General features: G+C 36.5%; 1 protein-coding gene across 1 annotated transcript in view; it reads right to left on the reverse strand.

Moving 5' to 3' along the window:
* CATSPERE (catsper channel auxiliary subunit epsilon) overlaps positions 1-17,195 on the reverse strand; it is a 268,765-nt gene that overhangs the window by 207,965 nt on the left and 43,605 nt on the right. Inside the window, exon 5 of the mRNA XM_061185394.1 lies at positions 14,004-14,074. Within this exon, the coding sequence (XP_061041377.1) occupies positions 14,004-14,074 (71 nt within the window). The remainder of the gene's footprint in view (positions 1-14,003; positions 14,075-17,195) is intronic.

The following is a 17,195-nucleotide window of genomic DNA, read 5'->3' on the forward strand; positions in this document are numbered from 1 at the left end:
GTATGAAGTTTATCAAAAACATCCCCTGTCAGTACACAGGCACCTAAAACCCCCTGCAGCTGAGCATGTGCACAGTACTGGCTTGGGCCACCAGTGCTGCCTGCTTAGGTCCCTAGCTACTGGACCTGGAGGCACTGCTCAGGACTATCATAGCCCTTGCAGTCACCCTGGTCACCCTGCAGCATTTGGTAAACACAATGCAATTCTTGATGTTTTGGACCCCAGTGGCCTGAGCTGATGAAACATGCCCCACTGGATCCAGAGACACCACTTGCCCCTGCACATGGCACCCCACACCACTAGACCTGCAGTCACAGCACGCTCCAGCATGCACAACCACAGGTGAAGGTCTTTTCTTAATGAAGTCAGTCTGTGACATCTGGAAGTGGTGACTGCTTCTTCAAATGTGCAGACACCTACACAGGCTACAGGGACCATGAAGAATCGGGGAAACATGACACCACTTAAGGAACACAGTAAACTACAGCAATGACCCCCAAGGAAATGGGTATATATACACGAATAGCTTGACAAAGAATTCAAAATAGGGTTCTAAAGATGCTCAGAGAGCTATGAGAGAACAAAGACAAGCAATTTAATGAAATTAGAAAAACAATACTAGAACAAAACGAGAAGTTCAACAAAGAGATAGAAAACATAAGGAAGAAACAAATTGTGGTGCTGAGGAATACAATGACTGCAGTGAAGAATTTATAAGAGAGCTTCAACAGCAGACTGGAACAAGCAGAAAAAATAATCAGTGAACTCAAAGACAGATCTTTTGAAATTATCTAGTCAGAAGAGCAAAAAGATTGAAAAGGAATGACAAAAGCCTATGAGATCTATAGGACACCATTAAGAGAAACAATTTGTGCATCATTGGAGTCCCATAAGGAAAAGATGGGGGAGAAAGAGGCAGAGGCTTATTAAAAATGTGTAATACCTGAGAGTTTCCCAAACCTGGGGAGAGATTTGACATCAAAGTTCATGAAGCTAACAGGTCATCCCAAGATTTCAATCTCAAATGATCTTTTCCAAGACCATTAAGATGGAACTGTATAAAATTAAAGACAAAAAAGACAATTTTAAAAGCAGCAAGAGAAAAAAATTCTCTCAAAAAGGGAAACCCCATAAGGCTAACAGTGGATTTCTAGGAAAAACTTTGCAGGCCAGGGGAGAGTAGGCCAAGGGAGATATATTCAAAGTGCTGCAAGAAAAAAAAACTTGTCAGCCAAGAACACTTTACCCGGGTAATTTGTCCTTCAAAATGAATGCAAGATAAAGCTTTTCCCAAACAAACAAAAGCTGAGGAAGTTCATCATCACAAGATCTGTCTCACAAGAAATACTGAAAAGTTCTTAAAGCCGAAATGAAAGCCCTTTAATTAGTAAAATGAAAACATATGAAAATATCCAACACACTGGTAAAGGCAAGTATATAGTCAGATTCAGAATATGTTAATATTGTAATAAGGTGATGTGTTAACCACTTACCTCTAGCATAAATGTTAAAGGGCAAAATGTATTAAAAACAGTTATGGCAACAATAATTTGTTAGTAGAAACAGAATATAAAGAGATGTAAATTGTGACATCAAAAACATAAAATATGGAGGGATAGTAAAAGGGTAGAGGTTTTGTATGCAATAGAAGATAAGTAGTTATTAGCTTAAAATAATCTGTTATAGATTTTGGAGAGGGATCAAGATAACAGAGTAGGAGGATGTGGAGCTCACCTTCCCTCACAAATACATCAAAAATACATCTACATGTGGAACAAGTCTCACAGAAGACTAACTGAAAACTGGCAGAAGATCTCCTAACAACCAAAACTGCAAGAAAGATCTCCACAAAACTGGGTAGGACAGAAAAAAAAAGCACATCAGGTCAGGACCGGCACCCATGGAAGGGATCTGTAAGGAAGAGAAGGTCCTCACTGGCTGCCCTAGGGAGCCCACTTACCTGCTGGAAAATCCACTGAGACAGAAGGACTGGAGAAGCCTAGACTCTGCTTGCAAGGAGTGCACACATGCTGGCTTGTTAACAATCAAGGAGGAGAGAGATACTTGCACTGGTGGCTGCTGCCTTGCTGCACTTCCCAGTCCGAAGGGGCAAACACCCTTGCCCTGTTCTCTGTACACCACTGCCTGGTGCAAACTCTAGCAAAGATTCATTCTAGCTATGCAGAGACAGATGGGACACCTTGGGTATGATCTGGGCAGAACTGCAGAGATCACTGTCAGCGCACACATGCGGGTGGAAGATCAAACCTGGCAGATGTTGTCAGTGGGCACACTGGGTGATGTCACAAGAATACAGAGTGAACAAGCACTGAATCTTGGGCAGACAGGCCCTGGCAGAGGACTCTAGCTAAGCAGAGACAACTGAAGAACCTGGGGTATGACTAGGGGGAGCCTCAGAGCCCATTATCAGCATGTGTACACAGTGGTGGTGAGTCTAGATGTAGCAGACACTGTCAGTGTGCACACAGGGCTGCACCACAAGAACGTGGGGCTAGGCACTAAATCTCGGGTGGACAGGCCCTGGACAGGAGTATAAGGCAAGGAGCCAGTCAGAGTGCCCTGGCTCCATCCACTCCACACCGCAGCTTAGCGCCAAATCTGGCAGCCCTGGTCCCAGGCAGCAGCACAGCCACCTCATTTAGAAAAGTAAAGACAAAAACCATATGATCATCTCAATAGACACAGAGAAAGCATTTGACAAAATTCAACATCCATTCAAGATAAAAACTCTCACCAAAGTGGGTATATGTGGAACATATCTCAATATAATAAAAGCCATTTATGACAAACCCACAGCCAACATAATGCTCAACACTGAAAAGCTGAAACCCTTCCCACTAAAATCTGCAACAAGACAAGGATCCCCATACTCACCATTTCTCTTCAACATAGTATTGGATGTCCTACCCACAGCAATCAGACAAGAGACATATATAAAAGATATCCAAATTGGAAGGGAAGAAGTATTGCAGACTGTCACTATTGCAGATGACATGATACTCTATGTAGAGAAACCTAAAGTCTCCACACAAAAACTATTAGAACTAATAAATGAATTCAGCAAGGTAGCAGGATAAAAGATTAATATATAGAAATCTGTTGCATTTTTGTACTAACAATGAAATATCAGAAAGAGAAAGTAAAAAAACAATCCTGTTGAAATCTCATTCAAAAAAATAGGAACAAACTTAACCAAGGAGGTGAAAAATCTATACATTGAAAACTATAAAACACTGATAAAGTAAATTGAAGATAATTTAAAGAAATGGAAAGATAGCCCATGCTCTTGGATGGGAAGAGTTAATATTGTTAAAATGGCCATACTACCCAAAGCAATCTACAGATTTAGTGCAATCCCTATCAAAATACCCATGACATTTTTTCACAGAACTAGGACAAATAATCCTAAAACTTATATGGAACCACAAAAGACCCAGAATTGCCAAAGTAATCCTGAGGAAAAAGAACAAAGCTGGAGGCATAAACCTCAGACTTCAGACTATCCTACAAAGCTACATAATCAAAACATGTGGTATTGGCACAAAAACAGATATGTAGATCAATGGATCGGAACAGAGAGCTCAGAAACAAACCCACAAACTTATGGTCAAATAATCTGTGACAAAGGAGGCAAGAATATATAACAGTGAAAAGGCAGTTTCTTCAACAAATGGTATTGGGAAAGCTGGACAGCTACATGTAAATCAATGAAATTAGAACACTCCCGTACACCATATTAAAAAATACCTGAAAATGGTTTAAAGACCTAAATATAAAATAGTACATCATAAAACTCCTAGAAGAGAACATAGGCAAAACATTCTCTGACATAAATTGTACCAATGTTTTCTTAGATCAGTCTCCCAAGGCAAAAGAAATAAAAGCAAAAATAAACAAATGGGACCCAATTAAACTTAAAAGCTATTGCACAGCAAAGGAAACCATCAACAAAATGAAAATAAAACCTATGGAAAGGGAGAAATATTTGCAAATGATGCAACTGACAAAGGGTTAATATCCAAAATATACAAATGGTTCATACAACTCAATATCATAAAAACAAACAACCCAATCAAAAATTGGGCAAAAGACTTCTAAATAGGCATTTCTCCAAAGAATACATAGAGATGGCCAACAGGCACATAAAAGAGGCTGAATGCTGCTAATTATTAAGAGAAATGCAAATCAAAACTACAATGAAGTATCACCTTACACTGGTCAGAATGGCTATCATCAAAAGCCTACAGTTAATAAATGCTGGAGAGGGTGTGGAGGAAAGGTAACCCTCCTAAATTGTTGGTGGGAATACAAATTGGTGCAGCCACTATGGAAAACAATATGGAAGTTCCTTGAAAAACCAAAAACAGAGCTACCATATGATCCAGCTATCCCACTCCTGGGTATATATCCAGAAAAGACAAAAACTCTAATTTGATACATGCACCCCAATGTTCATAGTAGCACTATTTACAATAGCCAAGACATGGAAGCAACCTAAATGTCCATCAACAGAGGAATGGATAAAGAAGATGTGGTACATATATACAATGGAATATTACTCAGCCATAAAAAGAATGAATTATTGCCATTTGCAGCAATAATGGATGGACCTAGAGAATATTACACTTAGTGAAGCAAGTCAGAGAAAGACAAATATTATATCCCACTTATATGTGGGATCTAAAAAATAATAAAGTGAATCTATATACAAAACAGAAACTAAGTCACAGACATACAAAATAAACTATGGTTACCAAAGGGGAATGGGAAGCGGGTATAAATTAGGAGTATGGGATTAACATATACAAACTACTATACATAAAATAGATAAGCAACAAGGATTTACTGTATAGCACAGGGAACTATATTCAAAATCTACTAATAACCTATAATGGAAGATAATCTGAAAGAAATATATGTATATAAAACTAAATCATTTTGTTGTACACCTGAAACTAACACAGTATTGTGTATCAACTATATTTCAATAAAAAAAAGAAAACACAATCTGTTATATCTATAAGATGTTTCAACCACACACACACCAGTTATAGTAGATACATACAAGATGAATAGAAGGGAGTAAAAGAATACCATTATAGAAAATCATCAATTCACAAAAGAACAGCAAGAGAGGAAGAAAGGAACAAAGGGATACAAAAGAGCCAGAACATAATTAATAAAACAGCATTAACAAGTCCTTATCTTTAAAAAAATACTTTAAATGTAAATGGATAAAATTCTCCAATCAAAAGGCATACAGTGGCTGCGTGGATAAAAAAAAACAAGACCCAACTATATGCTGCCTATAAAAGACTCACCTCAGCTTCAAGGACATATATAGGCTCAAAGTGAAGGGATGGTAGAATATATTCCAGGTAAATGAAAACCAAAAAAAGAGCAGGGATAGCTATACTTATATCAGGAAAAATAGGCTTTAAGTAAAAAAGTGTAACAAGAGACAAAGAAATTTAATATATAATGATAACAACCAATTATTCAAGAGGAAATAACAATTGTAAATATATATGCACCCAACATCAGAGCACCTAATATATTAAGCAAAAACTAACAGATCTAAAAGGAGACATAGACAACAATATAATAATAGTAGAGGATTCCATTTTCAACAATGGACAGATCATCTAGAGAGAAAATCAATAAAGGAATGTTGTACTTGAACTATACTTTACACCAAATGGGCCTAAAGAACATTCCATCCAACAGCAGCATGCACAGTCTTCTCAAGCACACATGGAACATTCTTCAGGATAGATCAAATGTGAGGTAAAAACAAGTCTTAGCGAATTTTAAAAGACTGAAATCATACCAAGTATCTTTTCTGATTTATCTTTATCTTTTCATACCATGGTATGAAACTAGATCCATAATAGAGGGAATACTAGAAAATTCACAAATATGTGTAAATTAAACAACACACTTCTGAACAACCAATGGGTCAAAGATGAAATAAAAAAGGAAAAGCAAAAAATATCTTAAAACAATGAAAATAAAAACACAACATAACAAAACTTATGGGATGGAGCAATAAAAGTTCAAGTCAAGAAGGGAAATTTATAGTGATAAATGCCCACACTCAGAAAAAAGAAAGACCTCAAATAAACAATATAACTTTATACCTGAAGAAAACAGAAAAAAAAAAAGAAACTCAATTCAAAGTTAGCAAAGGAGAGGAAATAACAATGAAATAGAACAGAAATAAATGAGACCAAAAAAAAAAAGAATAAAACTAAGAATTTTTTAAAAAGATAAACAAAATTGGCAAAACTTTAGCTAGACTACCTACGAAAAAAGAAAGAAGACTCAAATTACTGAAATCAGAAATGAAAATGAGAAAATCACTACCAATTCTACAGAAATTTTTTAAAAAATCATAAAAGACAACTATGAACAATTATAGGCCAAAATATTGGACAATCTAGTAGAAATGGATAAATTCCTAAAAATATACAACCTACCAAGAATAAATCATGAAGAAACAGAGTATCAGACAAACCAATAATAAGTCAGGCGCTTGAATCAGTAAGCAAAAATCTCCCAACAAAGAAAAAGCCCAGTATATGATGGCTTCACTGGTGAATTCTACCAAGCATTGAAAGAAGAATTGATACCAATTCTTCCCAAACTCTTCCAAAAAACTGAAGAGGAATGGATATTTCAAAACTCTTTTTGCAATGCAGCATTACCCCAATATCAAAACCAGATAAGGGCACTACAAGAAAAGAAAACTACAGGACAACATCTCTGATGAATACAGATCCAAAAATTCTCAGTGACATACTAGCAAACCAAATTCAACAGCATATTAAAAGGATCATACACAATGATCAAGTGAGATTTGTCCCTGGAATGCAATATATGAAAATAAATCAATGTGATAACCACATTAATAGACTGAAAAACAAAAATCATTTGATCATCTCAATACATGCAGAAAAAGCATTTGACAAAATACATTATCCTTGATTGATAAAAACCCTCAACAAATTGGATATAGAAGGAACATACTTCATCATAATAAAGGCAAGATATGACACACCACAGCTAACATCTACTCAATCATGAAAGGTTGAAAGCTCTTCCTTTAAGGTCAGGAACAAGACAAGGGCACTCACTCTCACCATTTCTATTCAACATAATAACTGAAGTCCTAGCGAAAGCAATCAGGCAAGAAAAAGAAATATAAGGCATCTGAATTGGAAAGAAAGAAGTAAAATTGTCTCTGTTTGTTGATGATATAATCTTGTATATAGAAAATCCTAAAGAGTCCACCCCAAAATTGTTAGAACTAATCAATAAATTCAGGAAAGTTGCAGCATACAAAATCAACATGCAGAAATCAGTTGCATTTCCATATACTAATGATAAACTATCTGAAAAAGAAATAAAGAAAGCAACAATAGCAATACAAATAATAAAATACGTAGGAATAAATTTAACCATGGAAGTGAAAGATATATATACCAAAAATTATAAGACATTGATGAAAGAAATTGAAGAACACTTAAATAAATGGAAAAATATCCCATGTTCATGGATTGGAAGAGTTAATATTGTTAAAATGTTCATACTACCCAAAACCTTCTATACAGTCAATGAAATTCGTTCAAATTTCCAACGGAATTTTCACAGGAGTAGAAGAAACAATTCTGAAATACATATGGAACCCCAAAGACCCCAAAGAGTCAAAGCAATCTTGAGAAAGAACAAAGCCAGAGGCATCGCATTTCCTGATTTCAAAGTATAATACAAATCTATAGTAATCAAAACGGTATGGTACTGGCATTAAAATAGATACATGGAGCAATGGAGCAGAATAAGGGCCTAGAATTAAACCCTCACAAATATGGTCAACTAATATTTGACAAGGGCGCCAAGAACAGGATATGGGCAAAGAATAATCTTGAAGAGATAGTGTTGGAAAAATTGGATATCCATATGCAAAACAATGAAACTGGACCCTTACCTTATACCACTCAAAAGATCAACTCAAGGACTTCCCTGGTAGCGTAGTGGTTAAGAATCTGCCTGCCAATGCAGGGGACAAGGGTTCGAGCCCTGGTCTGGGAAGATCCCACATGTCGCGGAGCAACTAAGCCCATGCGCCACAACTACTGAGCCCACGTGCCACAACTACTGAGCCTGTGCTCTAGAGCCCACGAGCAACAACTACTGAAGCCCATGCACCTAGAGCCCGTGCTCCACAACAAGAGAAGCCACCGCAATGAGAAGCCCACGCATCACAACAGAGTAGCCCCCACTCGCTGCAACTAGAGAAAGCCCGCGCACAGCAATGAAAACCCAACGCAGCCAAAAATAAATAAAATTTTTAAAAAAATCAACTCAAAATGGACTGAGAACTTAAATATTACACCCAAAACTGTGAAACTCCTAGAAGAAAACATAGGGAAGAATCTCTTTGATATCAGGCTTAGCAATGAGTTTTTGTATATGACATCAAAAGCACAAGCTACAAAAGTAAAAATCAAAAAGTGAGAATACGTTAAACTAAAATGTTTCTGCACAGCAAAGGAAGCAGATGAATAAGTTCTGGGGATCTGATGTACAGCATGGTGACTATAGTTAACAATAATGTATAATAAAAAGAAAGACAGAGAAGATACTGGTATTGGGTTAGTGAAGGAATGAAAGAGTTTTAAGAAGAAATAAGTGATACCCAGCATTAAATGTGGTACAGAAATCAAATAGTAAAAGGACTAAAAAAATCCCATTAAACTTTCAGTGACGTTGCCAAAGCAGTTTAAGTAGATAGACAGATAGTAGGCAGAGAGTACTGGGATAGACTGATGAAGCAGAACAGTGTTACAGTGAATTTGAAAAAGATGATAATTTGAGCATGACCCCTTGGATTCTTCTCCCTTCCTCTTCTGTATTCTAACCCTAGGGGAGAGAGAGAATAAAGCAAGAGAGTTTAGATGCTAATACGGTACCTGATCCATGAATTCTCTTCCCTCGAGTCAGAATTCTGGTTTGTGGGCAGAGTCAATAGGTTAGGAAAGCCCAGGGAAGAGAGGCAGTGCTCAGCAGGGCCTTGTACTTGAGGTTTAATGCTTTGCAGTCTCTGTCTTTAAATTCTTAACAAATGTATCTTTGAACTTGTGGTTTGTATGTGAAGTATGATAGGAAAATGAAGCATGCACTTGGAGGTTTGGCTCATGTAATACTGTCTCCTATTACCTATCTTCCCTATGGGACAGGCTCTTGGCCACCCACTCATTTATGCCCTGGCACCTTGGGTCCTGCCTGGCCTTCCCCTTCTCACTCCTTGTTCTGAAAACTAGTTCTGGGCTCAGGTATGAGGAGGGTCAGCATAGGGTGTTTAAGTCCTGTGACATCTTGAAGTAAGGCATGCCAGCAATTGTCCTCCCCATACCCCAGCTAGCAAAATTATGGTGTGGCTGATGGAGGTCTCATCTAGGCAGGGATGAGCTTCTTACCCACCCCCAATCCAGGTACCAAGGGTGTCACAGTGCAGAGGTTGCAATATCCTTGGGGGTTGCCTATCAGCTATGGGTTGAGGTGGTAGGCCCACTGTAAGGGAAGATGTCTGGTTTGACTTCTTCAGACCCCACCCCTGGCTGAAGTATTATATGTCAGTCCAATGACTGTTGAGAGGGAAAACTGAGCAGCTAATGGGCTGCACACATGCTAAACCTGGTGACTATATGAGTTTGCAATTGACCCAAGAGTATTCTCATGTCCAAGGGAGTATGACATTAAATTCCAAATAAAAAGTGCCATGACAGGTAGAGAGTGACCACAGAAGAAAGGAAAAGCTTTATATTTAATACTTTTAATGGTATTTTTCCCTTGGCTTTTGAACCAGAGGCCCGCCATATTCATTTTGCACTGCACCCAACAGATTACATAGGCAGTTATGGATGCAATAATGCAGAAATGGTAGAATATAGTATACAATGGTACTTTCCTCTAGATAGTAGGATTTTAGTAATTAAAAATTTTTAACAGATGATGAGAGAACTAGAAAACTGAAAGAAACATTTGAAAAAATAGTCTAGAATGAGTCATGGGAAATAAAAAGATAGGAAATATGAAAAGATCTGAAGCATCAGGAAAGACAGAATGAAATGGTGGAATGTTTCTATTATGGAAATTTAAAAAGAAAGAAGAAAGAGAATGAGAGAAAACCAGTATTTGAAAAGATAGTAACTGAATTTTCAGAATTAATGAAAGGCTTTACTCTTCAGATTCAGGAACTATAATAAATCAAAAGTAGGATAAATATAAAGAAACCTACAATCGCAAAACTCCAAAGGTAAGGTTGAACTTCTTAAAACAGCTACAGAGAAAATAATGATTACCTAAAAAGGAAAAACCATTAGACAGAGAGCAGACTTCTCAACTGCAATAGCAGGAGCCAGAAGTCAATGAAAAATAATTCTAAGGCCTTGAAAATCAAAGGTTAAAGATACATGAACATACTAATATAAGACAGAACATAAGGTGAAAAGCATTACAAGTGAGAAACAAGGTCACTACAAACAAAGTCTCAATTCTTCAAAAAGTCTTAATAATTCTAAAGTTATATGCACCTAAAAGATAAACTCAAAATAAAAAGCAAAAATTTAGATACCTACAAGGAAAAGTGACGTATCTACCATCATAGTGGGAAATTTTAGCCAATATCAAGTCAACAATGAGTCAAATAAGTACACAAGATTTGAACAGTACACTTAACACACCTGATCTACTGGACATAAATAGCATACTTCATCCAACAATAGGAAAATATATTTTCTTTAGTTACACATGAGACATTTATAAAATTTGACTACATGCTAAGCCAAAGATTTGATTCTAACACTTTTGTGATCACAATACAATTAGGTTAGAATTCAATAATAAAAAAATAATTTAAAAGACTCATGTCTGTAAATTTAAAAATGCATTTCTAAACAACTCGTTGGTCAAACAAATTGTAGCAGTTACTAGAATTATTTCTGAGCAATAATGAAAAATTACAATTATGAGATATTCCAATATTTGTTGATACAGCTACAGAGGTACTTAGAAGAAATTTTATTTCCTTAAACACATACATTTGAAAAAAAAGGAAGTCTTAAGCCTAGTAGGCTAAATAACTAATTCAAAAATTTTAGAAAAACAAACTCAAAAAAAGAAATAATGTAAAAAACAAATTGAGATAAAATAGACAACAATACAAAAGCTCAATAAAGCCAAAAGATGGTTCTTTGAAAAGACTAATAAAATAGAAATATCTCTAGGAAGAAGAACAAGGAAATAGAAGGAAGGCACAAATAAAAATATTAGAAATGATAAAAGAGAGGCATACCTACAATTACTTCAGAGATTAAACAAATATAAGAGGATATTATGGACAACTTTATGACATTAAAATTGATACTAAAATTGCTAACTGAAGACATGGATGAATTCCTGGGAAAAAAATACTACAAAAATGGATTTTATAAGAATTAGAACTCCAAAATAGGATTTTAACCATTAAAGAAATTGAGTTAATAGTTATAAAATTTTCCCCCACACACTCAAAAAATCCAGGTCCAGGTAGATTTCTATACAAGTTTCCATCAAATATTCAAGGAACATATATTTCCAATCTTATACAAAATCTCTCAGAGAATAGAAAAGAACAACTCATCCTAACTTACATGATGAGTCTAGCATAGCCTTGATATCAAAAGAAGAAAAGGATAGTACAAGGGGAGTAAAACCACAGGCCAATCTCACTCATGTATATTCGCACACAAAAAAACTAAACAATATTAGCAAACGGAATCTATCAATGTATATGAAAGTTAATTCATCAAGACCAAGTTGGCTTATTCCAGAAACACAAGGTTAGTTTAATATGGAAATATTAATAACTATTATCCATCAGATTAACATAGTAAAAGAGAAAAAACGTATGAACTTTTATGTGGAAGAGAAAAAAGCTTTGAATAAATTTCAACACCAATTCATAAAAAAATTCACAGCCACCTTGGAATAAAAGGGAACTTCCTTAACCAGGTAAAGTTTAACTCATAACCTGTAACAAATATTATACAAAATAGTGAAATGATGAGAGCTTTCCTTTTAAGATCAGGAATAAAATAAGGAGACCTGCTATCACCCTTCTAAGAAACATTGTATTTGATGTTCTAGACATGCAGTAAGAATAAAAGGAATGGAAGCCATACTTATCAGAAAGAAAAACAAAATCATCATTATTTGCAAGTAATCTGATTTTTTTAAATTCCAAGATAATATATAAATAAATTATCACAATATAAGAGTTTAGCAATGTTGCTGAATGCAAAAATCAACATTCAAAAGTAAATTGTATCCTATACAACAGGAATAACTGGTTAGAAATTGTAATTTAAAAAATTTGACTATTTATAATAGCAAGAAAAAAAAGAGTACCTAGGAATAAGTCTAATAAAAATGTCCTGGAACCTTTATTAAAAATTACAAAATCTTATTGGCAGACATGTAAAAAGACCTAAGCAAATGGAGGGTTATATATTATTCAGGAGTAGAAAGACACCCCAAATTGATTAAAATATTTAGACAAATTATTAAAATCCCAACTAAGGTTTTTGTAGAATTTGACAAACCAATTCCAAAAATTTATAGGAAGGAAAAATAGGCCCATGATATAGCTAAGAAATTCCTGAAGGAGGACAAGAGTTGGGGTCAGGGTGGGGTGGGTATTTGTACTATCACTTCTCAAGATTTAAAAAATAAAGTTATAGTAATACAGATAATGCAGCATCTGCTCAAGTATAGACAAATATATCAGCTAATCCATTTGTGGTTAACTAAAGCTAAATACCCTTAAAACACATTAATTACTTTTCTTTTGCATTACTTACATAACCTTGCTTCTTGGTAAGACTCTGGGAGAGTGGCAGTAATTCAGAGAAGAATGGGTAAATGTGTACTCCTGGTGGGGCTTGCTGAAATCTAGTTATCAGGACTTTCAATTCAAAGGTTACACATAAACTGCAGAGCCATCTGACTTTAAGGGACCACGTGAACCAGGACAGTGAAATTATCGGCAACAATTATGATTTACTGAAGACACAAGTATTCTGATAGGTTCTGTTTGGGTCATATGGCCATCCTCAACTAATTGCTGTGGCCAATGAAATGTGGGGTTGTGGAGGTAGTACCATATAAATCACATGAAATTAATAATTTCACCACAGAATAGGGGAGGGATGGTTCCCTCAAAGGAAGGGATGTTAAGTAGATAAAAAGAATTAGGTACATTACAGTCATCTGGAGAGCAGGGACCACATAAGACAGTTTTTTTAATCCTACACAGTGCTTAGGATATGCTTGGACTATGATACCAAAAAAAAAAAAAAAAAAAAAAACTCTGATTCATTGATGCATTTTACTTATTGATTTTTTAATGCGATTAACTATTTTTTCTTGTACCAGTTTTTCCTTCTTAGTTATATTCATTCACCATCATGTTAAAAAGAGTTTGAAGAGCTATCTAAGAAAATGAGAGTGCTTTTGGAATATAATGTATACAATGGAAACAAAAGAAGCCTGTAATCTGAAAAACCACAGTCAATTTCCAATGCTATCTTTTAGTAGCTGCATATTTTTTCCAAATTATTTAACCTATCCAAGCTTACACTTCCTCATTTATAATAAAGATAGTAATACTTACATTTAACTGGTTATTATGAAAACTGACATAGCTAACTTACATAAAGTATGACCATGTAGAAGCAGTATATGTTCAAATAGTGGTTGTTATTGTTATTTTTACTGTTTGTTCTTCACTATTAGTTGGGCATTAGTTGGGTACATTTGAGGATATCTTGATTGGTGAATAAAAGCTTATATGGAAACTATAATGCAGATAATCAATTTGTGGTTAACTAAAGCTAAATACTCTTAAAACACATTAATTACCTTTCTTCTGCATTACTTACATAACCTTATAATACCACAGAAAGCAAGTATGAGAACTGTCCACAGATAAATAGCGTTCTTCTTCTAAATCCTAAAAGAAAATGCAAAAGAAACTATGATAAATTTAGATGACTGATTGTTTCTATTATATTTGTCTTTGTGAAATTATATATATACATTTTTTCACATATGAGATATATATATATATCATATGTATATTTTACCCCCAGTTCCTAATATTTAGTCTTTGACCCTGGTTCCTGACACCTAGCTCCTAACACTTTTTAATTTCCTGAGTAATAGGAACGTCTGGCACAGAGCCCCTAAATTCCTTTTGTTCTAATGAGGCAACTCTTGGTGGGCTCCTGGCTGGGAACTGATCACTAGAAAAACCAACCCATGGTTAAAAGCTTGGAACTTTCAGCTGAGCCTCCCATTCTCAGCTCAGCCTCCCCCCATTCTCTGGAGAGTGGAGAAGGGCTGGAAAATGAGTCAATAATCGATCATGCCTACTTGATGAAGTCTCCATAAAAATCCTTAAAGTATGAGAGTAAGAGAGCTTCCAGGTTGGTGGACACATCCACAGGCCAGCAGGTGATGTACCCAAGTGCACAATGACAGAAGTTCCTGTACTCAGAACCCTTCTGGACCTTGCCCTATGTACTTCTTGACCTTGTTGTTCATCTGGATCCTTTTACCATATCCTTTATTTTAACCAGTAAACGTGTTTCCCTGAGTTCTGCTGTGTTTAACAAATTGAGTTGTTTAACAAATTACTGAAATTGAGGAGAAAGTTATGGGAACCTGGATTTATCACCAGTCAGTCAGAAGTATAGGTGACAACCAGGGATTTGCAATTGGCAACTGAAGTGGGGGCAGTCTTGTGGGACTGAGCCCTTAACTTGTGGGATGTGACATTAACTCTAGGTAGATATTGCTGGAACTTTGAATGGTAGTACACCCAGCTGATATAGGAGAATTGGTCAATGTTGAACCACCACCCACCAACCAATATCTGGACACAGAAGTGTTCTCTGCAACTGTACAAAGGAAAACAGTGAATTTTCCTAGAAAGTCTTCCTCAATGAAACACAACTCAATTAATTTTCTTGTTTAATTGTTCTCAACAAGAGATGAATTTGCTTGCAAAGAAATGTTTGGCAATGCTTGGAGACATTCTTTTGTTGTTATAACTGAGGCCTTTTGAGTGCATTTCAAAAGTCACACATACCTCCTTAAAAGCTGTAAGTTCTGATAACACTATATATAAATGACAAAGATATTCCTATATATACATGTATTAGTGTGTACATATTTTTTACATAACATTACACATTTATGTGGACTTCCAACACATAACAAAAGGGAGAGAAATCCTTTACTTCCTCAGGAATTGTGTTCATGAAACTGGTAAACACACAAACTCAAAAAGCCAAATTCAAATATTTTTCAATCTACAGGGATTGAAATGTGAATTACTATATTCATCTGGCCTCTCCCACTTCACCCTGTCTACCTGTTCCCTGAAAATACAGGTTACTAAGTAAAAGGAAAGCAACAGAACTTAGAGAAACACTTTACTCATGGGAAAAAAAAAAAAGTAAAAAGAAGGCACAAGCCCCAAAGTAAAGGCAGGACTTGTCACATGAAGTCTCTACACAGCAATGGCTTTAGATACACTTATGTGGGAACATCAACTATAATGTGTGTGGCCAGTACTTTGTTACGAACTAGTACAGTGCCATTGCTTTAAAATTCCTTATTGTTAGGGGTGGAGTGAAGATGGTGGAGTAGGAGGACACAGTTTGTGTCTCCTCACAAGTAGGGCATCGACTAGGTGCTGGTGGAGGACCTCAGACACCAAAGGGGACAGAAGGAATCCCCATGCCACCGGGTAGGACACGGGAAGGAAGGAGGGGGGGAAGAAAAGTTGGAGGTAGGATGGGACTGGCACCCCTGAGGGAGGCTGAGGGAGGGGAGAGGTTCCCACACTCGGAGGGGCCCACTCATGGCGTGGGGATTGATGGGGATGGAGAGGGACCTTCCGGGGATTGGGGGATCAGAGGGGAACGCGGCCAGCATCTCCCCTGCCACTTGCGCCCCGGCAAGCCTCCTGGGCCTGAATCCCCCCATCTGGCCGGTCAGATCCTGGGCCTAAGCACCTCTGCTGAGGCCTCTTCCAGCCGCACGGGTCCTGGACCTAACCCCTACTCCTCAACTAAGGGCTTTTCTGGCTGCACAGGTCCCAGGTCTAAGCCCCACCGCCCGCTAAGGCCTTTTCTGGCTGCGCAGGTCCTGGGCCTGAGCCTCACAGCCCCCAGGCCTCCTCCAGCCTTTTTAAAAACAAATTCTTATCTTTTAATCTTATTTTTATTTTATTTTTTCATTTTTAAAATTTTATATATATATATTTTTGCTGTTGTGGTTCTGTTTTGTTTTGTTGTGGTGATTTCATTTTTATTTTTACTAATGTACTTTTAATTTTTCTAATTTTATTTTATTTTTTATTTGTTGTTATTGTTCTGCTCTTTTTTGTTTGTTGCCTTTTTTTTTTTTTTTTGCCACACTGTGTGGCTTGCAGGGTCTTGCCTGAGCTCCTGTGGTGGCTGTGTGGAGTCCAAAACACTGGCGTAAAGAGAAGCTCAGACCCCAAGGAATGTTAATTGGTGTAAGCTCTCCCAGAGGTCCTCATCTCAGCACCAAGACCCAGCTCCAACCAATTGCCTGCACACTCCAGTGCTGGATGCCTCAGGCCGAACAACCAGCACAACAGGAACACAGCCCCACAAAACAAAAAAAACGAGATGACAAAAAAATATATTACAGATGAAGGAGCAAGGTAAAAACCTATAAGAGCAAATAAATGAAGAGGAAATAGGCAACCTACCTGAAAAATAATCCAGAGTAATGATAGTAAAGATGATCCAAAATCTTGGAAATAGAATGGAGGCATGGATTGAGAAAATACAAGAAATGTGTAACAAGGACCTAGAAGAACTAAAGCACAAACAAACAGTGATGAACAACACAATAACTGAAATGAAAAATACTCTAGAAGGAATCAATAGCAGAATAACTGAGGCAGAAGAACTAATAAGTGAGCTGGAAGATAGAATGGTGGAAATAATTGCTGAAGAGCAGCATAAAGAAAAAAGAATGAAATGAGGATTGTCTCAGGGACCTCTAGGACAACATTAAATGCACCAATATTC

The sequence above is a fragment of the Eubalaena glacialis genome, chromosome 3, assembly GCF_028564815.1.
Source record: "Eubalaena glacialis isolate mEubGla1 chromosome 3, mEubGla1.1.hap2.+ XY, whole genome shotgun sequence".
NCBI lineage: Eukaryota > Metazoa > Chordata > Mammalia > Artiodactyla > Balaenidae > Eubalaena > Eubalaena glacialis.